Source organism: Carlito syrichta, unplaced genomic scaffold (assembly GCF_000164805.1).
Source record: "Carlito syrichta isolate Samal-C Ts95f unplaced genomic scaffold, Tarsius_syrichta-2.0.1 Scaffold115602, whole genome shotgun sequence".
Taxonomy (NCBI): domain Eukaryota; kingdom Metazoa; phylum Chordata; class Mammalia; order Primates; family Tarsiidae; genus Carlito; species Carlito syrichta.
In genome coordinates, this window is record NW_007059698.1 from 290,716 (window position 1) to 313,771 (window position 23,056).

General features: G+C 40.5%; 1 protein-coding gene across 3 annotated transcripts in view; it reads left to right on the forward strand.

The window, feature by feature from the left end:
• MRPL22 (mitochondrial ribosomal protein L22) overlaps window positions 1-20,340 on the forward strand; it is a 32,816-nt gene extending 12,476 nt beyond the window's left edge. For 2 of the 3 annotated variants that reach the window (XM_008072760.1, XM_021706012.1), the window contains 5 exons: window positions 3,103-3,220; window positions 8,357-8,422; window positions 9,094-9,171; window positions 11,642-11,711; window positions 20,060-20,340. In XM_008072760.1, the coding sequence (XP_008070951.1) occupies window positions 3,103-3,220; window positions 8,357-8,422; window positions 9,094-9,171; window positions 11,642-11,711; window positions 20,060-20,271 (544 nt within the window). In that variant the 3' untranslated portion in view covers window positions 20,272-20,340. The remainder of the gene's footprint in view (window positions 1-3,102; window positions 3,221-8,356; window positions 8,423-9,093; window positions 9,172-11,641; window positions 11,712-20,059) is intronic. The other variant, XM_008072767.1, reaches the window with a different exon arrangement.
• The last annotated feature ends 2,716 nt before the right edge of the window (window positions 20,341-23,056 follow it).

A 23,056-nucleotide genomic window follows, 5' to 3' on the forward strand; every position in this document is an offset into this window, starting at 1 on the left:
GCCTGCCCAGGCGGGTCTTGAACCCGCGGGCTCAGGCAATCCACTCTCCTCAGCCTCCCAAAGGCGCGTGATTACAGGCTGAGCCACCGAGCCCAGCTGGATGTTTTTCTTAAATTTCTTAATATATGAGTTCTTTATTCAGCTGCCTCTCTTTTTTCTTGTAAATTATTTGTTGGAGACAGCGTGTTGTTTGTCTTGCAGAGCTTTTCATAGCTTGGATTTTGCAAGTGCAACCTATAATATTATGTAACACATTCCCTTTACTCTCTGTTTCCTGTATTGACTTGCTCAATTCAGGTTCATTGTTTGAAGGAAAGACTACTTCATGGATGGTGGGTGGTGTGTTTTTCTGTCAGGAGGCACATAATGCTGCCTTTATCCATTAATTTATTAAGGATTACAAAATTATACTGTTATAATTCTGCTCTTCCTTCATTACTAACTTTCTAGAAGTTTAACTTTCCCTCATCTGCTATTTGACCACCTAATGGTACAGTTTGTATAGGAAATACAGGTTTCAGTCAAAATCCTTTTCTTTTTCTTTATTTATCAATTTTCAAAATAATAAATTGGTTCACTAGCATCTTGTAATGGTAACTAATTTGGTTTTCTTCTCTGTTTCATTATAAACTCATGGCTCTAAACCTATTTGATGCGTTCTAGCCCACTGCAGTGATTATCCTCATTAATGCTTGGATTGTCCCATCTTTGGCCTATGGAGGATCCACAGGTTGGGTCCCGAGTGCCTTTGACACGACCCTGGCAATCTTTGACAACTCCCTTGCTTTCTGATATGATGAGAGGTTCTAGGCTCATCTTGTACATTTTGTGCTTGAGATCTACAACCAGCCATTTCTTCTAGAAGTTTTCATTCTTTCCAACAGGAAATGGTGTTTCAAGACCATATTCTGGCCACTAGGGATGCTCATTGCTATTGGATTGATCATTGTTTTAGACCTCTTCGGTGGAGAAATCTAGCACTTAAAGGATTTTGACTGAAACTCTTCTTTTCTTCTTCTTCTTCTTTTTTTAAAGTTTTCAAACAAAGTTTATGAGAGAAAGAAGGGAGAAAAGAAAGAGTGACATGCCAGAGTTGGCACGGGCAAAAGAAACCACTTCTTCCTTTCTTATGTATGCATCTGTCCCCACATCAAAAATCCCAGTTGTCAATGATGCTGAAAAAAATGACAGAATTAGGATATTATATAATTACTCATCTGCTTTATCTCAACAAAGGTTTATAAGCTGGAGAATGATGTGAGTAGCTCTGCATTTTGGAAGGGTGACTCATTTGGTACTCAGGCTGAGAAAGATGGTTTGGAACTGAGTAAATTGGTGGAAGAGAAATCAAACTAGAGGCTGTAGCTTTCGTTTTAAAAGAGAAGAACAGGTCCTGAACCAGGATGGGAGCGAATGGAGTGGAGAAGAAGTAAAGCATTTGAGAACTATTTCAGGGACGCACCTGTAGGACTTGGTGACTAGCTCTGGCAGGATGAAAATGATTGGGAAGTTACAGGTAAACTCTAGGACATCTTTCAGGGATAATTGTATTTAGTGACAGGACAGCAGATGTTGGGGAAGGTGGGAGAGGGAGAGTTAATAGTTGAATATCACAAAGCAGTTGGAGTGAGGAGTAGGTCAAGGAATAGTGAATTTGGAGTCTTCATCAAGTCTCTGTCCATTAGTTTTGCATTTAAACACATCTACTCCAGTCCCAATTACTGTTCCAGTATTTTCCAACGCCTCATAGATTGCTTGATGGAGTCAGACCCTTCCTCTTGCTTCTTAACTCTGTACCTCTGCCTACTTTGCCCTGTTGGTACCCCTCTACTGCCAATAAAGTTCTTGCTCAAGATTCACCTGAAGCTGCCCCTGAAATCCATGACTGTTTATTTCTGTACAGAAAACAGACAGTAGTTGTGGTTTTTTTGTTTTGTTTTGTTTTGAGTTGAAGTCTTACTCTGTCACCCAGGCTAGAGTGCAGTGGTGCCTTCCTGGCCACTGCAGCCTTGACCTGCCGGGCTCAGGTGATCCTTCCGCCTCATCCTTCCAAATAGCTGGAACTACAGGCACATGCCACCATGCCCAGCTAATTTTTGTTGTTGTTGTTATATTGTAGAGATGAGGTTTCTCTAAGTTGCCCAGAATGTTCTCAAACCCTTGGACTCAGGCAATCCTCTCACCTCAGCCTCCCAGAGTGCTGGGGTTATAGGTGTGAGACATTGTGCCCACCGAAAATAGTTGTTTTGTATGTTTTGCCCTCTGATTGTTTTGTATGTGTGTCTTGCTTACTCAACAAAGTTGGTCAGGTCAGAGATCCATTATGTCTTCTTTAAATCTTTCTCAGAACTGGACTGACTTATAGAACAGAGTGAGCAGCTGCAGTGTTGTACACCTGTAATCCCAGCTACTTGGGAGGCTGAGGTGGAAGGACTGCTTGAGCCCAGGAGTTTGAGACCAGCCGGGACAAACATAGCAAGACCTTGTCTCAGTAAATAATTAGATAGATATATAATTTTTTTAAAACAAGGGAATCAGCATTTATTGGCCAGTCTGGGCAAGAAAGCTTAGGTTAATATCTGTTAACTATTTGATTTCTGTGTGTTATAAACTTTCATTCTTCTTAGCCTCCAGTAAAGTAGCTCTTTTTGTTTTGTGTGATAGCAATCTCTATGTATAAATACTTGTAGAATGTTACACTTGATCCTTGCATTGTTTTCTTTTTCTTTTCTTTTTTTCTGAGTTGGAATCTCACTCTGTCACCCAGGCTAGATCTGGCTAGATCTGCTGGGCTCAGGTGATCCTTCCACCTTAGCCTTCCAAGTAACTGGAACCACAGGCATGTGCCACCATGCTTGGCTGAATTTTTGATTTACTGTAGTGACAAGGTTTCGCCATGTTGCTCAGGCTGGTCTCAAACCCCTGATCTCAGGTAATCCTCTCGCCTCCACCTCCTAAGGTGCGGGATTGCATGGGTGAGCCACCACGCCTGGCTAGTCCTTACATTGTTTTCATCAAAGCAGAGCTGGTGTGGTTGAGAAGATAGGTAAACTTTGCACAAAGGTCCTCTCTCTTGGTTTACAGACTTCTTTCATTTCACAGTGTTTTACCTCAGTCGTACATCCACACCAGTGCTTCTCTGGATGTTTCTCGAAAATGGGAGAAGAAGAACAAAATTGTTTATCCTCCACAACTGCCTGGAGAACCTCGGAGGCCAGCAGTAAGTCTGTGGTTAGAACTGATCTCTTAATTTCTTAATTTTGATAGAGTATTCTTACTCTTTTGTGGTTAGCAGTGATTTATCATTCCATGTTTTAAAAAAATGAAAATTATAAAACCATTTGCAGGATCCTTTAATTGTCACAGGAAATGTCCTGGATTTATCTCTTTGGTAGTTTAAAAAGATCATCATTGCTTTGTTTGCCTTTACTTGGCCTCCTGGATAGGGGCCTTCACTCTAAAGCGAGGCCGATAGTTTGAGACAAACTGATTTGACTCCAAGAGGCTTGCTGATGCGTTCTTGATCATGAGCATGTGGAGTTGGCAAGAATGACTTAAATCATTGGCCAGTGTTAAGATGATATATGTAGTTGGGCTTGGTGGCTCAGCCTATAATCCCACGCTTTGGGAGGCTGAGGTGAGTGGATTGCCTGAGCCTGCAGGTTCGAGACCTGCCTTGGCAACTTGGCGAGACCTCATCTCTACAATAAATCAAAAATTAGCCGGGCGTGGTAGCGCGTGACTGTAGTTGCAGCTACTTGGAAGGCTGAGGCGAAAGGATCACGAGCCCAGCAGGTCTCACTCTGTCACAGTCTGAGTGACAGAGTGAGACTTCAACTCAAAAAAACAAAAGATGATATATGTGATTTTCTAAGGTTGTATATACAAATACAAACACACTAGGTTCTTTTTTTTTTTTTTTTTTTTTACAGAAAAGGTTTGGGTTCCTACTAGAGATTTATCTTAACTGCTCAGAATTATTTTACCTTTTCCAAACTGTTAGAGATTGCCCTAGTCTGAGATATAAAACTAACTTGCAGCTTAGTGTAAATTTGCTGTGGAATATACATAACAACTGTTAAAAAGCTTAAGACAGTAATAATGGCATAAATAAGGTAGGAACATTTGAATCCTTAAGAAAATAAACTGTGGTAAGTACTTTAGAAATAGAATTACTGTGTTGATTACGAATCATTCATTTCAGCAATCCTTTGGGATTTAAGGCTGCTGAAAATCAGTCTCACCTAATAATAAGGACCACATCATTTGCTTAGTTTTTTTGTTTTTTAGAAAGCAGAATTTATTAAGAGGACAGAAAAACTCCCACAGTGGGAGGGGACCCGGAGGGGTTGCCCCATTTGCTTGTTTTTAATGTGAACTTGATAGTATACATTTCATTAAGAAAATATTCAGTTGCAGTGTAAGTGTTGGTCTGAATTAGTGCAGTTTTATATTTCCCTTTTTTCCCCCCGATTTAGAGGAGTTAAAGTATTAATTTAAAGAGCTCCCACCTAATTAAGAAATAAGAAGAAAAAGATATACTGATAGTTTAAACAAGTAACTTTTTAAAAAAAATTTGAGTCGGAGTCATTCTGTCACCCAGACTGGAGTGCAATAGCACGCTCATGGCCACTGCAGCCTTGACCTGCTGAGCTCAGGTGATCCTTCTGCCTCAGCCTTCCAAGTAGTTGGAATTACAGGTGTGCGCCACCACACCCTGAAAATTTTTTGATTTATTGTAGAGACGAGGTCTCACCATGTTGCCCAGGCTGGACTTGAATCTATGGGTTCAGGCAGTTCTCTTGCCTCAGCTTCCCAAAGGGCTGGGATTACAGGTGTGAGCCATGGTGCCCATTACTTGTTTGTTTGGTTTGATTTTATATAGGCACTTTAGCAAAACTTAATTCTCTATTTTGTGCAGATTTTGTTTCAGTAATCCTTTGGGGATAAATTATGACCTGGAAAATCCCTTAACATTTTCTGACTTTAAGTAGTATTTAGTACATTGACATCAGTCCATCAGATGTACCTTTTATGACTGGAAATACTAACACTCTTCACCAATACCTAGCTTATTTATAGGACATAATTTGCTCACCTAGCCACATAGTTCACATCCTATGCCATCAGTACATCATGTACAATGTCCCTGCTAGCTGCAACCATTTTAAAAATTCATCTTTTAAAAGAAGTCCAGATAATGTCTAATTCTACCAGTTATTATTATTATTATTTTTTGAGTCAGACTCTCTGTCACCTGGGCTGGAGTGCAGTGGCATGATCACTGTGATCACAGCTTATGGCAGCCTCAACCATCTGTGTTCAGGCAATCCATCCACCTCAGTGTCCTGAGTAGCTGGTACTACAGGCCACCACATCCGGCTAAGTTTTTGTAGAGATGACATCTCGCTGTGTTGCTTAGGCTGGTCTCAAACTCCTGGGTTTAAGCAGTCCTCCCACCTTGGCCTCTCAAAGTGCTGGGATTATAGGTGTGAGCCACCACTCCTGGCCTCCATTCTTCCTAATTCTGATCTTCTGCATTGGGCTATGTAGTTAATAAGTAATTGTGAATGGCGGTAAGAAAAAACCTTGTAGCAGTAAAATATAATGAATGTCACTGATATGGACTTGTTTTAGGCTACTTCTTTATTTTTAAAACTGCTTTCCTAATTTAACATCAATTTCCAAACAATATGGATTCTTATGTAGACTTTATCTTATATAAAGAAAATAGGCCAGAGAAATTAAAGGACTTTCTTCATGATAACATCTCGTTAGTTTGGGCTTGAGTTTAATTTTACAGTATTTTTGAAACGCTATGTTAAATAAATTTAAAGTTTAATGAGACTATATTAAAATTTTTTTGAACAACCATTTTTAATTTTTACTTTCCCCCCCCTTCTTTCTAACAATCATTTGTACATGAGGCATAGTTTAAATTTATGGATTAATCAACACACTGAGAATAAATCATTCATGTGCATCTCATAAAACTCTAGTAAGGTCTTTTATTAGGTGACGCTTTTTCATCTCATTTGAGTTATATGCATTCAAATATTAATTTCTTTAAAAGTTACTGATTTAGCCAGGTATGATGACTCATGCCTGTAATCCCAGCACTTTTGGAGGTGGAAGCAAGAGGCTTGCCTGAGCTTGCATTCGAGACCAGCCTGGGCAACTTGTCAAGACCACGTCTCTACAATATATCAAAAAAATTAGCCAGGTGTGGTGGTGCACACCTGTGGCTCTAGCTACTTGCATGCCTGAGGCAGAAGAATTGCTTGAGCCCAGCAGGTTGAGGCTGTGGTGGCCGTGAGCGTGCCATTGCACTCCAGCCTAGGCGACAGAGGGAGACTCTGACTCAAAAAAACCCAAAAACTGGTTTAGACATTTTATAATTTAAACTACTTTTACTTCATTTGAGTGACTATTTTGCATATGGTAGCCTTGCTTTATTTAATTTACCATATTGGTTAGCTAACGGCAATGATATATAACTGGCTATCTATTTGCCATAGTAAGTATATTTAGTGAGACTTAGTCTAGTTTATCTTTAGGAAAAGTACTCTTAGACATTTTACCTGCCCTAAGTACATGCTGAACCTTTCAGTTTTAGAAGAGGATAATTGAGTAACTTCTGCCTCTCTTGTGAACACTATTCCTTCTTGTCCATGCTTTTGCCAGGATTACAATCATTTTAAAACAAAATTTGAGAATAATCATATACAATTCAGGTCTAAAGATATCCCATCATGAGAATTCGCGAGTTAAAAGGTTTCTTCATAAGAGATTTCATTGAGTGGATTAATTTTTGCAGATTATTATGATCAGTGATGACAGTTTTTCTTTCCTCTCCCTTGTTTCCCAGGACACTTTATTGCTGAAAATGTAATTAGGCTATTGCTACAGTTTCAGGCTGTCTGTTTCTATTGCAACTGAAATGAAATCTGCTACATAGTAAAAGATGGCCACTTGAGAAAACTCTGCTGTTTTAAGATATCTGAACATTTCCAGCAGGAGCCAGAATATTAGAAAGTTTTGAGATCTTCTTGCTATTGTTCGTCTTAACAAGTGTTTCCTGACTTTTAAAACATGGCTGTATGGTACAGTGGTGGAAAGAAAGTGGGTCTTAGAGTCAGAAGGGAACTTTTGAAGCCCACCTGCCAGATATGCTGTACGGTTCTCCACATGCTTCTTGTTCTTTGACTTCCTGTTGTGTCTCTTCACAAGCTTCGTGGTCTTGGACAAGTCACTTGCTTTCTCTGATTTTCAGTTTATGAAAGGATTGTGAAATGTTTCCTCTCAACCCACAGAGTTAGGCTACATGAAATATGATTATAGGGCTTGGTGGCTCACCTGTAGTCCCAGCACTTTGGGAGGCCGAGGAGAGTGGATTACCTGAGCCCGCGGGTTTGAGACCAGTCCGGGCAACTTGGCAAGACCTTATCTCTACAATAAATCAAAAATTAGCTGGGTGTTGTAGCGTGTTCAGGCTACTTGGAAGGCTGGGGAGGAAGGATCGTCAAAGCCCAGCAGGTCAACACTCGGGTGGCTGTGAGCATGCGACTACACGCCAGCCTGAGTGATGGAGTGAGACTCCCAACTTAAAAAAAAAATATATGAGCATGAAAGTGCTATATGAAGTATAAATTGTTTAATGTTTTAAAAACATTAAACAGGGCATACCTACTGCTTTAAATAGAAGGTAATAAAAACTAACATGTACTGAAAACTTACCAAGCGCCAAGCACTATTCTTTAAATAGGTTATTTAATTTCATTCTAATTATAGTTTTTGAAGTAGGCACCATTATCTTTATTTTAAAGAAGAAGAAACTTAGGTAGAGAGAAGTTAAGTGGCTTGCTCAAGGTTTTATAGCTAGCAAAGGGCACTGGGACTCAAGCCTAGGCAATCTAATTCCAGACCCTATGTGCTCTTGACCAAACACCTAGAATGTTGGCTTTTCATATGAAAACATCTGTGTGTTTTGTTATTGTTCTCTTCACTAATAGTGAACTTTTTTCCTTGTATCTTTTCTTTTGTTCTTTTAACTAATGTTTTCAAGATATTTTCATTTAAATCTTTTACTATTACTCTGGATAGAAATGTTGCAAGTGTGGGCACAAACCAGCCATTTTGTAGTTTCTGTTTCTCCCTTAGTAATCTTTTTAGTTAGTGAGACTTTGGAAAAATACAACTTTGTGTAGGGAAAAAGAATCTCTGAATTCTTAGTAATGTTTCTGTTTTTTGTGACAGCATCTTCATTAGGCATAGAAAGTGAAACTTCAATAGCAGTGTATGTTACTGTCATTTTGATAAACCTTCTAAAGTTTCTTTTTGTTTTCCTATTTGTAAGGAAATCTACCACTGTCGAAGACAAATAAAATATAGCAAAGACAAGATGTGGTATTTGGCAAAATTGGTAAGCTACAATGACTGTTACCATATAGTACTTAGGAAAAGAAGCTAGGAATTATCCCCCAGGACTTGAAAAATCACAAATATTTGCCTTGATTTCTCCAAAAAGTGCTTGGAAGTGTATGATTTTCCTTAATTTGTAACCTTCTGAGAGACTATATCACATTGGATGGATGGCTGTTTAAAACAAAGGTATCAATCAGGAGTCTGGCTGTAACCAGAGAATCCAGGAAGCTTATCTACTCCTCTGTAAAGTTGATTCACCCTATTTTAAAACTGTTGCTTTTTAAGTTTTTCCCTGAAAAATGAAATTTATAGATGAGAGGATTTAAAAGCAGCAGATATACTTGTAAGACACTTATCTTGTAGGAGAAGGAAATGCCTTAATCCTAGCATGGTTGTTGCCAGCTTGTGGCCTTCCTCTTGCATGTCTTCTTTTTTTTAATATTATTGGAACTCTTACAATCTAGATTTTATGGTTAAAATGTGTCAGTTTGATTTTGACTTAAAGAGAGAGATATTCCTTCTCTGCTTGTTCTCTTTTGCCTGGGTCCAGTTCACTGTTGTTAAGAGTTACTCAGATTATGTAAGTCTTCTACTTTTCACTGAAATAGGAACATTGACTTTATAGACAAATTTGTTTATTTTCTCATGTCTGTCACCCTTTAATTCTAGATACGGGGAATGTCCATTGACCAGGCTTTGGCTCAGTTGGAATTCAATGACAAAAAAGGGGCCAAAATAATTAAAGAGGTAAACTTAAAAGATTGGATGTGATGGGGGAGGGGGAAACAGGGGAACACAGGTATCTTGCAGGTATTCGTAAGCTCAGTCTAAATCATGAATACCCTGAATGGTTTGTTGTAAATGCATGCTTTAATATAATACAGATTTAGGGCACTCAGTTTTATTAATGTCATTGTACCTTAGGAATGTTGTATGCTTTAGACATTTTTTTCCTGAGATGGTTTTATTTGCACTATTTATTTTTTTCTATCTATGATATGAATCTTCTTTTTAATGATTTGGGGCTTCGTATATAAATACACACACACACACACACACACACACACACACATATATTTTTGCTTTTTTTTTTCCTTAGACCAAGGCTGAACTTCATTGTATATTTTTTGGTAGATTTTAAAAAATCAATTTCATAAATGAGCATTTATGATATGGAAAGAGCATTGGACTGGAGCTCGGGAGACTTGGAATCTGGGTTTTTCTCTGATATTTTTCTTGTGACCATGGGCAAGACATTTAACCAATCTGGTTCCATTTTTCTCACTTGTGTAGACTATGAGGGATTAACTTAGGTGATTGCTAAAGAACCAACTCTAAATGTAGCTGATTTGCTAGGTACAAATGTGCTGATGATAAGTGTGCTGACTTTCTAGGCGCATGAATATTCTTTTTTTTAGATGAGTAAATGTAGTTTATTTAGAAAGTAAATTAGAGAGAGTGAGGAGATTCACCTCCTCAAGGTAGGGGAGGGCGCCAAAGCTAGGAAACATGGTGGCCGTAGCTCAAAGAGCCATGTGGACACACCAAGGTTTAGCAAAGCAATGGCCTCATGAATATTCTTGTCTCAAAAAGCTGTGCTAGCCGGCTCGGTGGCTCAACTTGTAATCTCGCGCTTTGGGAGGCTGAGGTGAGTGAATTGCCTGAGCCCACGGGTTCGAGACCTGCCTGGGCAACTTGGCGAGACCTCATCTCTACAATAAATCAAAAAAAAAATTAGCCGGGTGTGGTAGTGCTCGCCTGTAGTTCCAGCTACTTGGAAGGCTGAGGCGGAAGGATCGCCGGAGCCCAGCAGGTCGAGGCTGCAGTGGCCGGGAGCGGTCACTGCACTCCAGTCTGGGCGACAGAGTGAGACTCCAACTCAAAAAAAAAAAAAAAAAACAGCTGTGCTGACTATTGTCCCTTACCTTCTTGGGATATCAGCACTATTTTCTGTAATTTCAGTTAACTCTCACCTAAAGTAATTCTTACCTTTTTGTTTAGTAGTTGAATAATTGAGATTGACGGATTCAGATGTCTAAGAGGTACCATTGTAATGCTGTGGTTTTACTGTATTTTATTAATTCAATTCTGAATGTTTTTACTAAGTATTGTTTATCCAGCCCCATGCTGCATTCTTTATCTTTAAAGGAATAAAAGATCTGGGTTCTTTTATTTCTGACAATAATTGTCCTGTTTTTTAAAAAGTGTTTTGGAGGAAGTTAACTTAATTCAGAATATCTGTGGAGAGTAAATTTGATAATCAGCTTCTTCAAGGAAATTCTCAATTCTGATCGTCTCACTTGTCTGACGTTGTCAGTGGTTACTTTGGATCCAATATTTAAGAATTTTCAAGCTGGGCACTGTGGCTCATGCCTGTAATCACAGCACTTTGGGAGGCCAAGGTGGGAGGATTGTTTGAGCCCAGGAGTTCGAGACCAGGCTAGGCAACATAGCAAAAATCTCATGTTTACAAAAAATAAGAAAGTTAGCCAGGCATGGTAGCGTGTGCCTGTAGTCCCAGCTACACAGAAGGCCGAGGCAAGAGAGTTTCTTGAGCCTCGAAAGTTGACTGTGGTGAGTGAGCCATGATCATGCCACTGCATTCCATCCTGGGTGACAGAGTGAGACCCTGACATACACACACACAAATGTTTTTAAAGAATTTTTAGTAAGACTTAGCTCTTGAGCTTCATGAACTTTTTGACAAGTCTCTTACTCAAAGATATGATGTTCCTTACCAAGTGTACTGCTTACAAGGGCTTCTGTCTTTATTTATTTTTAATTTATTTTTTTGAGTCGGCGTCTCACTCTGTGCCCTGGCTAGAGTATAGTGGCACAATGAAGACTCACGGCTGCCTCAGCCCTCTGGGCTCAGGCGATTCTTCTGCCTCCACCTCCTGAGTAGCTGGGACTATAGGTACGTTCTATAGCGCCTGGCTACTTTTTTTATGTTTTATAGAGATGAGGTCTCGCTGTGTTGCCTAAGCTGGTCTTGAACTCCTGGGCTCAAGTGATCCTTCTGCCTTGGCTTCCCAAAATACTGGGATTATAGGCATGAGCCTCTGCGCTCAGCTTTGATACTCTTTTTTTAAAAATGGATTATGGAGGCTTGTGACTCACAGTCATATTACAGAGATTAGAGATGAGAAACTTACTTTCATTTTAGTTCAGGGTTAGCCCACCATATAAATAAATGTCTTTCTTTTTCTTGTCTAAGGTTCTTTTAGAAGCACAAGATATGGCAGTGAGAGACCACAATGTGGAATTCAGGTCCAATTTACATATAGGTAAGATTTTTAGTATTAGCATTAGAAAATGTCTTTCAATCGTAATGCCATGTTCTTATAAGAACATTTTTTAATAATACTTAGGACTTGGTTTGACAATGAAAATTGCTAGTTGTGGCTTCTTCAGCCTCAAGCATGGCAACTTTAATTTGTTAAAAATGGTAATAACTGTACTATTTTATTTTTACTTGTTCCATATTGAGACTGAAGTAATGAAACCTATTGCCAATAATTATTAAATAATGGATACATAGAGTGGTCTTTTAATCATAATAAAACAAAGAGTATAACCGCTTTAAAAAAATAAATTATTTGTTGGTCGGGCTCGGTGGCTTAGCCTGTAATCCCAGCACTTTGGGAGACCGAGGCAATTGGATTGCCTGAGCCTGTGAGTTCGAGACCAGCTCAGGCAACTTGGCGAGACCTTGTCTCTACAATAAATCAAAAGTTAGCTGGGTGTGGTATCGTGTGCCTGTAGTTTCGGCTACTTGGAAAGCTGAGATGGAAGGATTGCCAGAGCCCCAGCATGTTGATGCAGGGGTGGCTTTGAGCATGCCACTGTATTTTCCAGCCTGGGCAACAGAGTGAGACTCCCAACTAAAAAAAAAAAATTAGTTATTTGTCAACCAGAAGGAGGTAAATAAAGGACCTGAGGTAGACTTAAGATATGTGTTTATAACGTGCCAAGCCAGTGCCTGGTCCATACAGACATCCTATGATTTAACCTTCCAATGATCAGCATGGAAGATCTGTTGAACTGTGAAAGCCAGGGGGCCTTGGCCAGCTCAGATGACCCAGATGTGTTTGTTCCTGTTTGTTATTACATCCCGAAGCATTATCTCTGCTTTTATTTGCTTGTTCCACATCAAATTAAATTAATGTAAGTGAAAATGCTCCAGAAGCATGAGGCACTGTATAAATGTAAAGGGTTTTTTGCAGTATATCTCCATGCAGTTCTTTTCTGAGGAGATCAGCACTGATTAGAGAGCCCTCCTGCCCCTCCCAGCACTGCAGGAAAGTGGAACAGTGGTTAGAGTTATTGTTTTCCTCTCACTTCAGCAGCAATTACTCCTAACCTCAGCAGTTTTGTAATCAAACAAAGATGTTGATGTAGAAGCAAAATTTTCTCAATCTGCCAAACCTACATATAAGGAGGACTACTTTTGTTAAAGATATTTTAAATTCAAAATATGGGAAACTGCTACTTTCCAGATTGGGGGGGGGCAGGAAGGTCAGAGTCACTATGAGGCTATTAGTTGTATTTTACAATTTTTCAACAATTAGAGTACAAAAAAAGCCACCTGAATTCCACCTTGTCACGTGAGTCACCCTGCTGGAGAGGCTGACTCTGGTTAGGCTCAAGTCTTAATACCATTCACCTGGAATTGATGCTGGCAACCACACCTCCTTCTGAAGTTCAAATTAGTTATGATTTTTAATGGAACGATCTTACTTTAAAGCTGAATCTTGTATAACTCAATTCTGATGATACACAGATGCAGAGGGAATCAGAATGGCCGCTCAGAAGATGCTGGGCCATGTAGTGAATCATGAGCGCTTTCTCCTGGGAGCAGCATGAATAAATAATGTCGAGAGGGCTCAGTGTCTTTGGAAGGAAAGAAATGGATGAGGAGCAGGGTCGATTGCTTAAAACCTCTTGGTGATCTTTCCTGCTCTATGACTGTGAATATCAACTCAGATTTAATTTTATTCAGTTTCACAGGAATATGAGATTCCTAACTGATAGACTTTGTAATGGACTTTAGAGACAAATGAAATAGGGGTTGTCTTTAAATTTTTTTCAATAACTGTCTGTAACCCCTTTTCAATAATTATAGTAAAGAGAAATAGGATAAAGAGCTTAATCCTGTCATTCCAAATGAAGGAGCAAGGTCCACTGTTACCATTAAGCAAACATATACTTAACCGATTTTACATAAATGGTCTTTTTTTTTGAGTTGAAGTTTCACTCTGTCACTCAGGCTGGAATGCACTGACATGATTACAGCTCACTGCTGGTTCAAACTCCTGGGCTCTGGCTCAAGTGATCCTCCTGCCTCAGCCTCACAAGTAGCTGAGACTACAGGTGCATACCACCATGCCTGGCTAATTTTTAAATTTTTGTAGGGACGAGGTCTTGCTGTGTTGTCCAAGCTAGTCTTGAGCTCCTGGGCTCAAGCAATCCTTCTGCCTTGGCCTCCCAATGTGTTCGGATTACAGGCATGAGCCACCATGCCCAGCCTCCTATTTTTCTTATTTTTATTCTTTTAGGTGGTCCAAGTGCAGTTTTGTTACATGGATATGCCATTAGTGGTGAAGTCTTTTAGTGCAACCCTTCTGCCTTGGCCTCCCAATGTGTTCGAATTATAGGCATGCTGGCAACTACGCCTCCTTCTTTTAGTGCAGCCTTTTAGTGTAACTATCACTTGAATGGTGTACATTGTACTCATTAAGTGATTTCTCAGGCCTCACTCCGTCCTCCCACTCTTCTGAGTCTCCAGTATTTATTATTCCATTTTCTACATCCACGTGTGCATTGTTTAACTCCTACTTACAAGTGGGAACTTGTGATATTTGACCTTCTTTTTCTGAATTATTTCACCTAAGGTGAAAAAAAAAGCCTCTGGTTCCATACATGTTGCTGCAAAAGGCATGGTTTTATTCTTTTTTATGCCTGAGGAGTACTTCATGTTGTGTGTGTTTGTACACCACATTTCTTTATCCAGTCATCCATGATGGACACTGAGGTTGTTTCCATATCTTTGCTATTGTAAATGGTGCTACAATAAACATACAAGTGCAGGTATCTTTTTGACGTAATTATTTATTTTCCTTTGGACTGATTGATACTCAGTTGCTGGATCAAATGATAGTTCTCTTTTTTGTTCTTTGAGAAGTTTCCATGCTGTTTTCCATAGAGGCTGTACTAATTTGCATTCCCACCAACAGTATGTAAGCATCCTTGTCTCCACATTCTCTCCAACATCTCTTATTTTTTGACTTTTTAATAGGAGTTATTCTGACTGGTGTAAGATGCTCTCATTGTGGTTTTAATTTCATTTCTCTGATGATGAGTGATGTTGAGCCTTTGTTCATGTTTATGCACATTTCTGCTGAAAAATCTCTACCTTACCTGCACTCTCTTTTCATTTAGTTATTTGTTAAAGTCACTTTTCTTAAGTAGGGCTAATGGATTTGTCTTATGATATAAAAAATTTTTCATTCACTAAGTATTTTGTTTGGTTTTTTTCCAGTTAGGGTCTCACTCTGACGCCCAGGCTAGAGTGTGGTGGCACGATTGCGCCTCATGGTAGCCTTGACTTCCTAGGCTCAGGTGATCCTTCTGCCTCAGTCCAGTGAGTAGCTGGGGCTATAGGTGCATACCACCACCCCTGGCTCAATTTTTGATTTTTTTGTAGAGATGAGGTCTCACTTTGTTGCCCAGGCTGGTCTCAAACTCCTGGGTTCAAGCAATCATTCTGCCTCAGCCTCCCACAGTGCTGGGATTATGGGTGCGAGCCACTGTGCTCGGCCTGCTCACTAGGTATTTTGATGCCTAATTTCATAATCAAAAGAGATGAGAGCCTTCAGGAATATGAAATATCAGATATTTTATCTCTGTTTTTGCCAGATTTCCTCAGTAAGAATCATATGAAATTCTTATTAAAAATACATTCCCATACAAATATTAGCTAGGCATGGTGGTATATACCTATACTCCCAGCTACTTGGAAGGCTGAGGTGGAAGAATTGCTTGAGCTTAGGAGTTCAAGACCAGCCTGGGCAACAGAGCAAGACCCTGTCTCTACTTAAAATAAAAAATTAGCTGGTGTGGTGGCATACATCTGTAGTCTCAGCTACTTGGCAGGCTGAGGCGGGTAGATCGTTTGGACCCAGGAGTTGAGGCTGCAGTGAGCTGTGATTGCGCCTGGTAACAGAATGAGACCCCAATTCAAAATAATAATAATAATACAGATTCCCAGGCCTTGCCACAGACCCATTGGATCTGAAACCCCAGATCTGGGAAGCTATTTTTTTAATGTGGATGCTTATCCGTAAAATTTGGGAAATTGATTTATCTTACTGTATTCTTGGAAAAGGCCTAGATATTTCCTTCTATAGACTTTTATCAGAGTTTTGAAAGACTGGGTGCTGGCTGACTACCATTTTGATTCAGCAGCAGCTCTTTCAGTACCCTGAGATAAGTGTAGACATTTAAGAGAAGTGCTTTTTTGGTAGCGTATGTTCTCATTATATGGTAATTCTTTGAGATGCCCGTCATTGGTCTAAAGCTAATACCTGGTGTTGCACAACCACAGATTTAGAAACTTCATTTCTTTTTCAAACTTAAAATGATGACTAATGACAGTGTGAATAGGCTTTAACATGTGGACATGAACTAATAAAATGTCACTGCTTAGTGATTCATGGCATCTAAAGTGAATCACTTTAGGGACAGTGATCCATTGACTTTGTACCTCAATCTTCTAGGCTAAGAGGGATAAAGGTAGGGCGGGGGGCTTCTAATGTTAAAATTTCAAGATTCACATTCACCTAAGTACTAGTAATAGGAAATGTTGGCAGTATTTTACTTTATTGTATTTGCTTATTTCTTCTTTTAATTTTCTTATTTTAAAGATGTAGGGTACAAATTCAAGGTTAGGTATGCAAATGTTCACCATGCAGGTACACTTGCTGATGAGGTGTGCCTCTACTCCCCCTGCAGATTCCCACTACTGCCAACTCCACAGCAATATTTAATTAAATTAATTAATTAATTTATTTTTTGAGTTGGAATCTCACTCTGTCGCCCAGACTGGAGTGCAGTGGCTGCTCCCGGCTACCACAGCCTCGACCTGCTGGGCTCCGGCGATCCTTCCGCCTCAGCCTTCCGAGTAGCCGGAGTTACAGGCACACGCTACCACGCCCGGCTAATTCACAGCAATATTTTAAATACATGGCATGTTTTGAGCATTATTTTTAGAAAAGCATAAGTTGTTCTCATTTTTGAGATGTCTTAATGTTTTCTTTTATTCAAAAACTGGTTGACCAGCCTGGGCAACATAGTGAGACCTTGTTTCTACAAAAAGTAAAAATATTAGCCAGGCATTGTGGCATATGCCTGTAGTTCTAGCTACTTGAGAGGTTGAGGCAGGAGGATTACCTAACAGGAGGTTGAGGCCATGAAGAGCTATGATGGTGCCACTGTACTCTAGCCTAGGTGACAGAGTGAAACCCTGACTCAAAAAAAAAAAAAAGTTTGATACTTCCGTGTGCATACTACCCACAAAATTAGGTGGTATATACATATTTTATATCAGTTTAAAACATCTAGAACTTGTAGTTTTTGTAGTTTTGTTCTTTGGCAGTAGTATCCCTTTGGAAGAATCTATAAATTGTTCTGTGTTGGAAGAAAACCACGCACACCATTAGTATTATCTGTATTGGGAAATCTTTGAAATTTGTTTTAGAAGTTGAGCAAATTTACTAGAAACCTCTGTATTGAAAAAAGTGATATTAATTAGCAGATGAGGTATTTTGAAATTTTGTCTGTTCTTGTGGATTATGAACTTTTGGGACAATACCAAAATAGTGTAAGATTGGCTGAAGGAGGTGACTTTTACGGATGAAACATGAGCACTTGTAAAGATGGTACAGAACTTTGGACCAGAAAGAGTAATACAGATAAATGGTATTGTTGGACTACAGAAGAAAAGGTCAGTATGGGTTAGAATAGTCCTGGAGTTTTTCTAGAAAATATTGATTTTTGCCAATAGACTTTTGGGAATCTGGAGGAATGTCCAGGATAAGAACAGATTTTCAAGGTGTAGTAACCATGTACACAATGGCACATAGTAGGAATAAGCAGGAATTGTGTAGGACAATGAGTAGGATAGTGTGAAGGAAGTAGAGGGTTGGTCCAGAGGCCTGATTATGGCAGGCTGGGGCTTTTGGTTGAAGCCATATTGAAGAAGTTTGGGCAAGAGATTTATGTTACTAAAGTCATGTTTTAAGACTGTTAACTGTAAGCATTAGGTTTTAAGTGAGCTCAGTAGGGTGTCTAGGGGTGGCATCCTTGACATCTTGGTCGCTGTTATATCCCTGGAGCCCAGGATGGAACCGCACCCAGCAGGAACTCAGAAATATTTGTTGAGTGAATGAATGGCACAGTTTTGGGTCTTCTCAACCCGTATTTCAGTCGGAACAGGTCAGCATTACAGTGTTTTATGTATTGGGCTCCTACATGTTGTTTCATGTTCTGAAGCATTCTACTTTCCATTCTAAAGCAGTTTGAAGCCTCTAACATATGTGATTAGTGAAGGAGAGATGGGAAGTGAGGGAACCAGAAACCAGTATGGAAGGCATGCTCTAAGTCCTGATGTCAGTCATTCCTCAGAGTGGCTATGTTGGGTATTCCCATGACAGTGAATTAAAGAATCTTCTAATGTGTCAGAAGAATTAATGTTTTTGTTTTGACACAAATAAATGATGGCCTATGGCTGTAAGGTTGCCAGATGACTATTTATGGCTTTAAGATGAAATCATGCTATAAAGGTGTTGTTTCTGCTCCTGAGCAGATCTCTGTGGTTTGTGTTTTTGGGGAGAGATAAAAGGAAAATGGGAGTTGACATAGACCTTGATGGGGTTGTTTGTTGTAGTTTCATAGGTTATACCGTACTGCAGTTAGCAGATAGTAGTACTGCAGTTAGCAGGTAGGTAGTACTGCAGTTAGCAGGTAGGTAGTTTTGATACTTCTTTCACTGGAGTAGTGTTCGTTTTTCTGAGTATTTGAAACTGGTGCTCAAGTTGGGTAGAGTGATTTTGTATGGAGGTAGCCATCATGTTAGTAAGATGCTTTTTTAGAAGTCTTCTCTTCTCCTTCCAGTCTCACTGTTCTTCTTTGTAGGTTTTCTTCAGACAGGCTGATCAAGGAGCTGGTGGTGCATCGTTAACGGTGATTTGTGTGATGCTGCTTTCTCCCGGGAAATGCTTAAGCTCACTGTTCAGTGCCCAGTAGATGGCGTTGATTTTAGGGCAGTAGCTCTTTCTTTATCTCTCTGAGCCCTAGGCAGTTTTCTTAATCACCTTCCATCTTTAGCATTCTTTTTGGCAAAACTAGGAGGCTTCTGCTGAAACCTACTTCACAAGAGGGTACTGTAGTTAGAGGATTGTCAAGTGCATACTTTGATATACCTTGATATAGTCCCTGTATTCATAAAGTTAAGAATATAAGGATGTTGAGTATTGAAATGGATAATTTCATATGCACTCTATAGGGTCTACCTTTTTAAAAGGCTTATTAAATCAAAGTAACTGACTAAATACATTCAGAAAATACTAGAAGAAAACAGCTACTACCCTGACTTATTGTGGGTGAACAGGTGAACAGATTTCTTCTTGTGTCCTATTTTAAAGGTTTCTTCAGATATTCAAGGTCAAACTTTAATGTCTGGCATTGGGGAAGAAGGCTTAGGGGAGGGGAGCCGAGAGGGCATTTGTGATGCTGGAGTTCCTAAAACTGGCTGCGAATCACAACATCTGGGGTGGGGGTGTTTGCTCAGAATGTAATTTCCAAAGCCCCTCCCGCACAGACTAAATTAGAATCCCCAGAGATGGGGTCTCAGCATCTGACCACTTTAATTATGTTTCCTAGGTTCATGTGATGCAGCTGGTCCAAGGACCAGCATTTGGGAACCCCTGGCTCCAGTGTCTTCTCATCACAGTTAGAATAAACTCAGACCTCCTGCCTCATCCTCCAGGGGCCTGTATCATCTTGCTCCCACCTTTATCTCTGATCTCTTTCCCATGTTTGTACCCTCTACCGTGTTTACTGTGCTGCAGCATGCTGGTCTTCCATTTCCTAAAATAAGCTGAGAACGTTCCCACCGCTGGGCCTTTGCACTTGCTTCCTCTGCCTGGAATGCCCTGCCCCTAGGTGCTTGCATGGGTGATTCATTCTAGTCTTAGAGCAGTGTCTCTTCCTCAGGGATGCCTCTTGACTCGCCCTATCTGGAGTACCCCGTGAATCTGTTACATCATTCTGGTTTATTCATAGAACTTGTCATTAACTGAAATTATCACTTTGTTTTTGTCTTTTCTCTCCGGGATGTAAACTGCGTGGAGGCAGGGGTCTTGTCAGTCTTGTTCACTTGTGTTTCTCCAACACTAGGATCATGTTGGGTCCTTCGTTAGGACTCAAGAGACACTTGTTTTGAGACAAACCTGCTCTGTTAGCCATGAGCTCCTATCATCTTGGAATCCAGTCAAGGGAAGGGCGGAGATTGCTCAGCTGACCAGGCTTGTGCACAGCAGTGGTTTCCAATGATGTCTCTCTCTTCCCTGTCCAGCTGAGTCCACCTCAGGGCGAGGCCAGTGTCTGAAACGTATCCGTTACCATGGCAGAGGCCACTTTGGGATCATGGAGAAGGTTTACTGCCACTATTTTGTGAAGTTGGTGGAAGGACCGCCGCCTCCGCCTGAGGCGCCCAAGACTGCCGTCGCCCACGCCCAGGAATACATCCAGGGGCTTCGCAACCGGACCATCATTCACACTCTCTGATGGGGCTCAGATGCCATGGTGTATAGATTTTGCCATTTATTTGCTAAAAATAAACAAAAATTAAAGGCAGCTTCTTTTTGTGATTTGTCCTTGAATGATTGAAACACAGCGTCTAACTACTCATTTTGTATGAATATTTATAGGGCTCTGCCCACCTCTCTTGAGCCTCTGGGCATATTTGTGTGCATTTGCAACTTGGAAGGGCAAAACAGCTTTAAACGCAGTGGCAGAGTATGATTCTGAATGCTTTTGAGTGCCTTTTGGAGGGAAGGTTGCCTTTCCAGCTAGTGTACTGCAGGTGGCAGTTTTGACACCAGATTGTAGATGTCATGGCTAAGAAAGCTTGTCCTCATTCCACTTGACTTTCTCTCGGGACTGGGAGACTGTGGTAGAGATTATCATGGCTACTGTTTCATTACAGTATTTTAGGGCAGTCAGAGGTCTGCTTTTGCTTTCACTGTGGGCACAGACCAGTGGGTGAGAGATTATGTTTTTCTTTACTGTTTGAGCAGTAACTTGAAATTACAGGAGTTTATTTGATCTAAAACCCCCCAAACCCTTTAACTTTGAGAGTTTTCTTCTAGTTAAATAGAGCCTGTTTTTATATCTTTTTCCAGTGCTGCTTTTTATTTGGATATCTTGTTTAAGATTGATTAATTTTTCAGGGTGGATTCAATTACTGAGATGAATTGAACCGATCTCAGTACTGCATTCTGAAATGAGGCAGTAGGTGGTGCTCAGTTACCTCTTGTTAGCAAAAAATTGTTAGTTTCAAATCAGTATGTCCAGCACTACCTGTCTCTCTTTGATACCCATGTTTCATTGACAAGCACTCTGTCCACAGCCCTAGTCCAGTGTTTCCCAAACTTCAGAATGCAGAGGAAGAATCTGGGGTGCTTACTTGTTAATGCTAACTGCTGGGCCCCACCCAATGGTTCTGATTGACTAGATCTTATAAGGGGCTAGTTCTAGAAATCTCTGTTTTAAACAAGCACTTCCAGGCACTTCTGTTGCAGAGGACTACACTTTGAGAACACTAGTGGGATGGAGAATGTAGTTTTAGTGCCATGTTTTAAGATGGCATTAATAATAGCTACTATTTGCTGGGACCTTGTGTTACATGCCAAGCTCCGTGTATTTTACATAATTCTTCACAACATCCTGCAAATGTAGGTATCGTTTTGCCACTTTGCAAAGGAAGAAATTGAAGCACTCAAAATTCAAATAATGATCACAGTCACACAGCTTGTAAATATTGGAGCTATGACTTAAATGAGGTTTCTAAGGTACCTACTTCTGTACACCTAATGAATAGACAGCTGGGATTTTGTGTCTCTCCAGTTAGCCTAACGAATGCATGAGTAAAAAAGCATCAGGGCCAGGAGTTCATGATCAACCTAGGCACCATAGCCAGATCCCGTCTCTATAAAAAAAAATAGGAAAAATTAGCTGGGCAGTGTGGTCCCTGTAGTCCCAGCTACTCAGTAGGTTGGGGCTAGAGGATTGCCAACCTGGGTGACAGAGCAAGACCTTGTCTCAAAAAAAAGGTATGAGGACTCAGTGAACTAAACCAAAGTTTAGGACAGTTCCGTTCTGGGTCCTAAGCTGTTGTGGCATGGAGTCATGGAAATAACGGAGTGGTGAAAGGTGACCTCCATCCGGTCCTTGCGTGCACATCGGCCAAGAGGAAGACTCTGGGCAGATTCCTTACCTTGCTGGCCTCCACTTCATTTGTCTGTGAGAGAAGAGGGAGGCACAGTGCTCTCTGTAGACAGCCTTTTCCAGAATCACTTGAATAATTTGTGTAAAAGTTCAAATTCCTGGGCCTTACTCTCAAGTGAACCGGAATCTTTGTGGGAGACCAGGGAACCTGCATGTTTAACAAGTGCCCTAGTGATTTGCATTTTGGAAAATAACCAGACCAGAGGATCTCAATGCTCTTGTTCAGCAGAGATACTCTGTAATTCTTAGCTGTAGAGTGTGACTTCCTTGGGTGTGACTCAAACAAGCCAGGTGGTGTTGTGGACTTTGTAACTATAAGAGATGGAAATGAAGGTACTACTTCAATTAAGCTGTTGAAGCTATTTGAAAGAGGTAAGGAAAAGACAGTCTTGCATTCTTTTTTTAAATTTTTTTGAGTTGGAGGCTCCCTCTGTCACCCAGACTGGAGTGCACTGCCGCTCCCGGCCATCGCAGCCTTGACCTGCTGGGCTTCCACCTCAGCCTTCCAAGTCACTGGAACTACAGGCGCGCTACCATGCCCGGCTAATTTTTTGATTTATTGTAGAGAAGAGGTCTCGCCAAGTTGCCCAGGTGGGTCTCGAACCTGCGGGCTCAGGCAATTCACTCACCTCAGCCTCTCAAAGTGCGGAATTACAGGCTGAGCCACCGAACCTGGCTCAGTCTTGCATTCTAATGAAAACGTGCTTGTGATCTAAGGTGAAGCCTTCATTTAGGACTGCTTCTAGTCTGTTGTAGTGTAATAATAGCTAACCTGTAGCACTTGCTGTGTATTTGTGCTGTTTTAGGCACTCTCTATATTATCTCAATTAATGACTGCTTCCTACTGTGACTGTGGTACAGAGCACATCAGGCTGGTTTTCATGACTGAAGGGCACTTTCTAACATCAGTGAATGCTGTGGTCCCCACTTGAAGTTCAACTTCATGTGTTCAGAAACTTATCGGTTATTCTTTAGTGGTGATCTCAGAATGCTTGTAATTTCCTTCTGTCTTTTTCAGAGAATTATGATAGACTCAAGTTTCGTTGCTGGAGTGTATAGCACA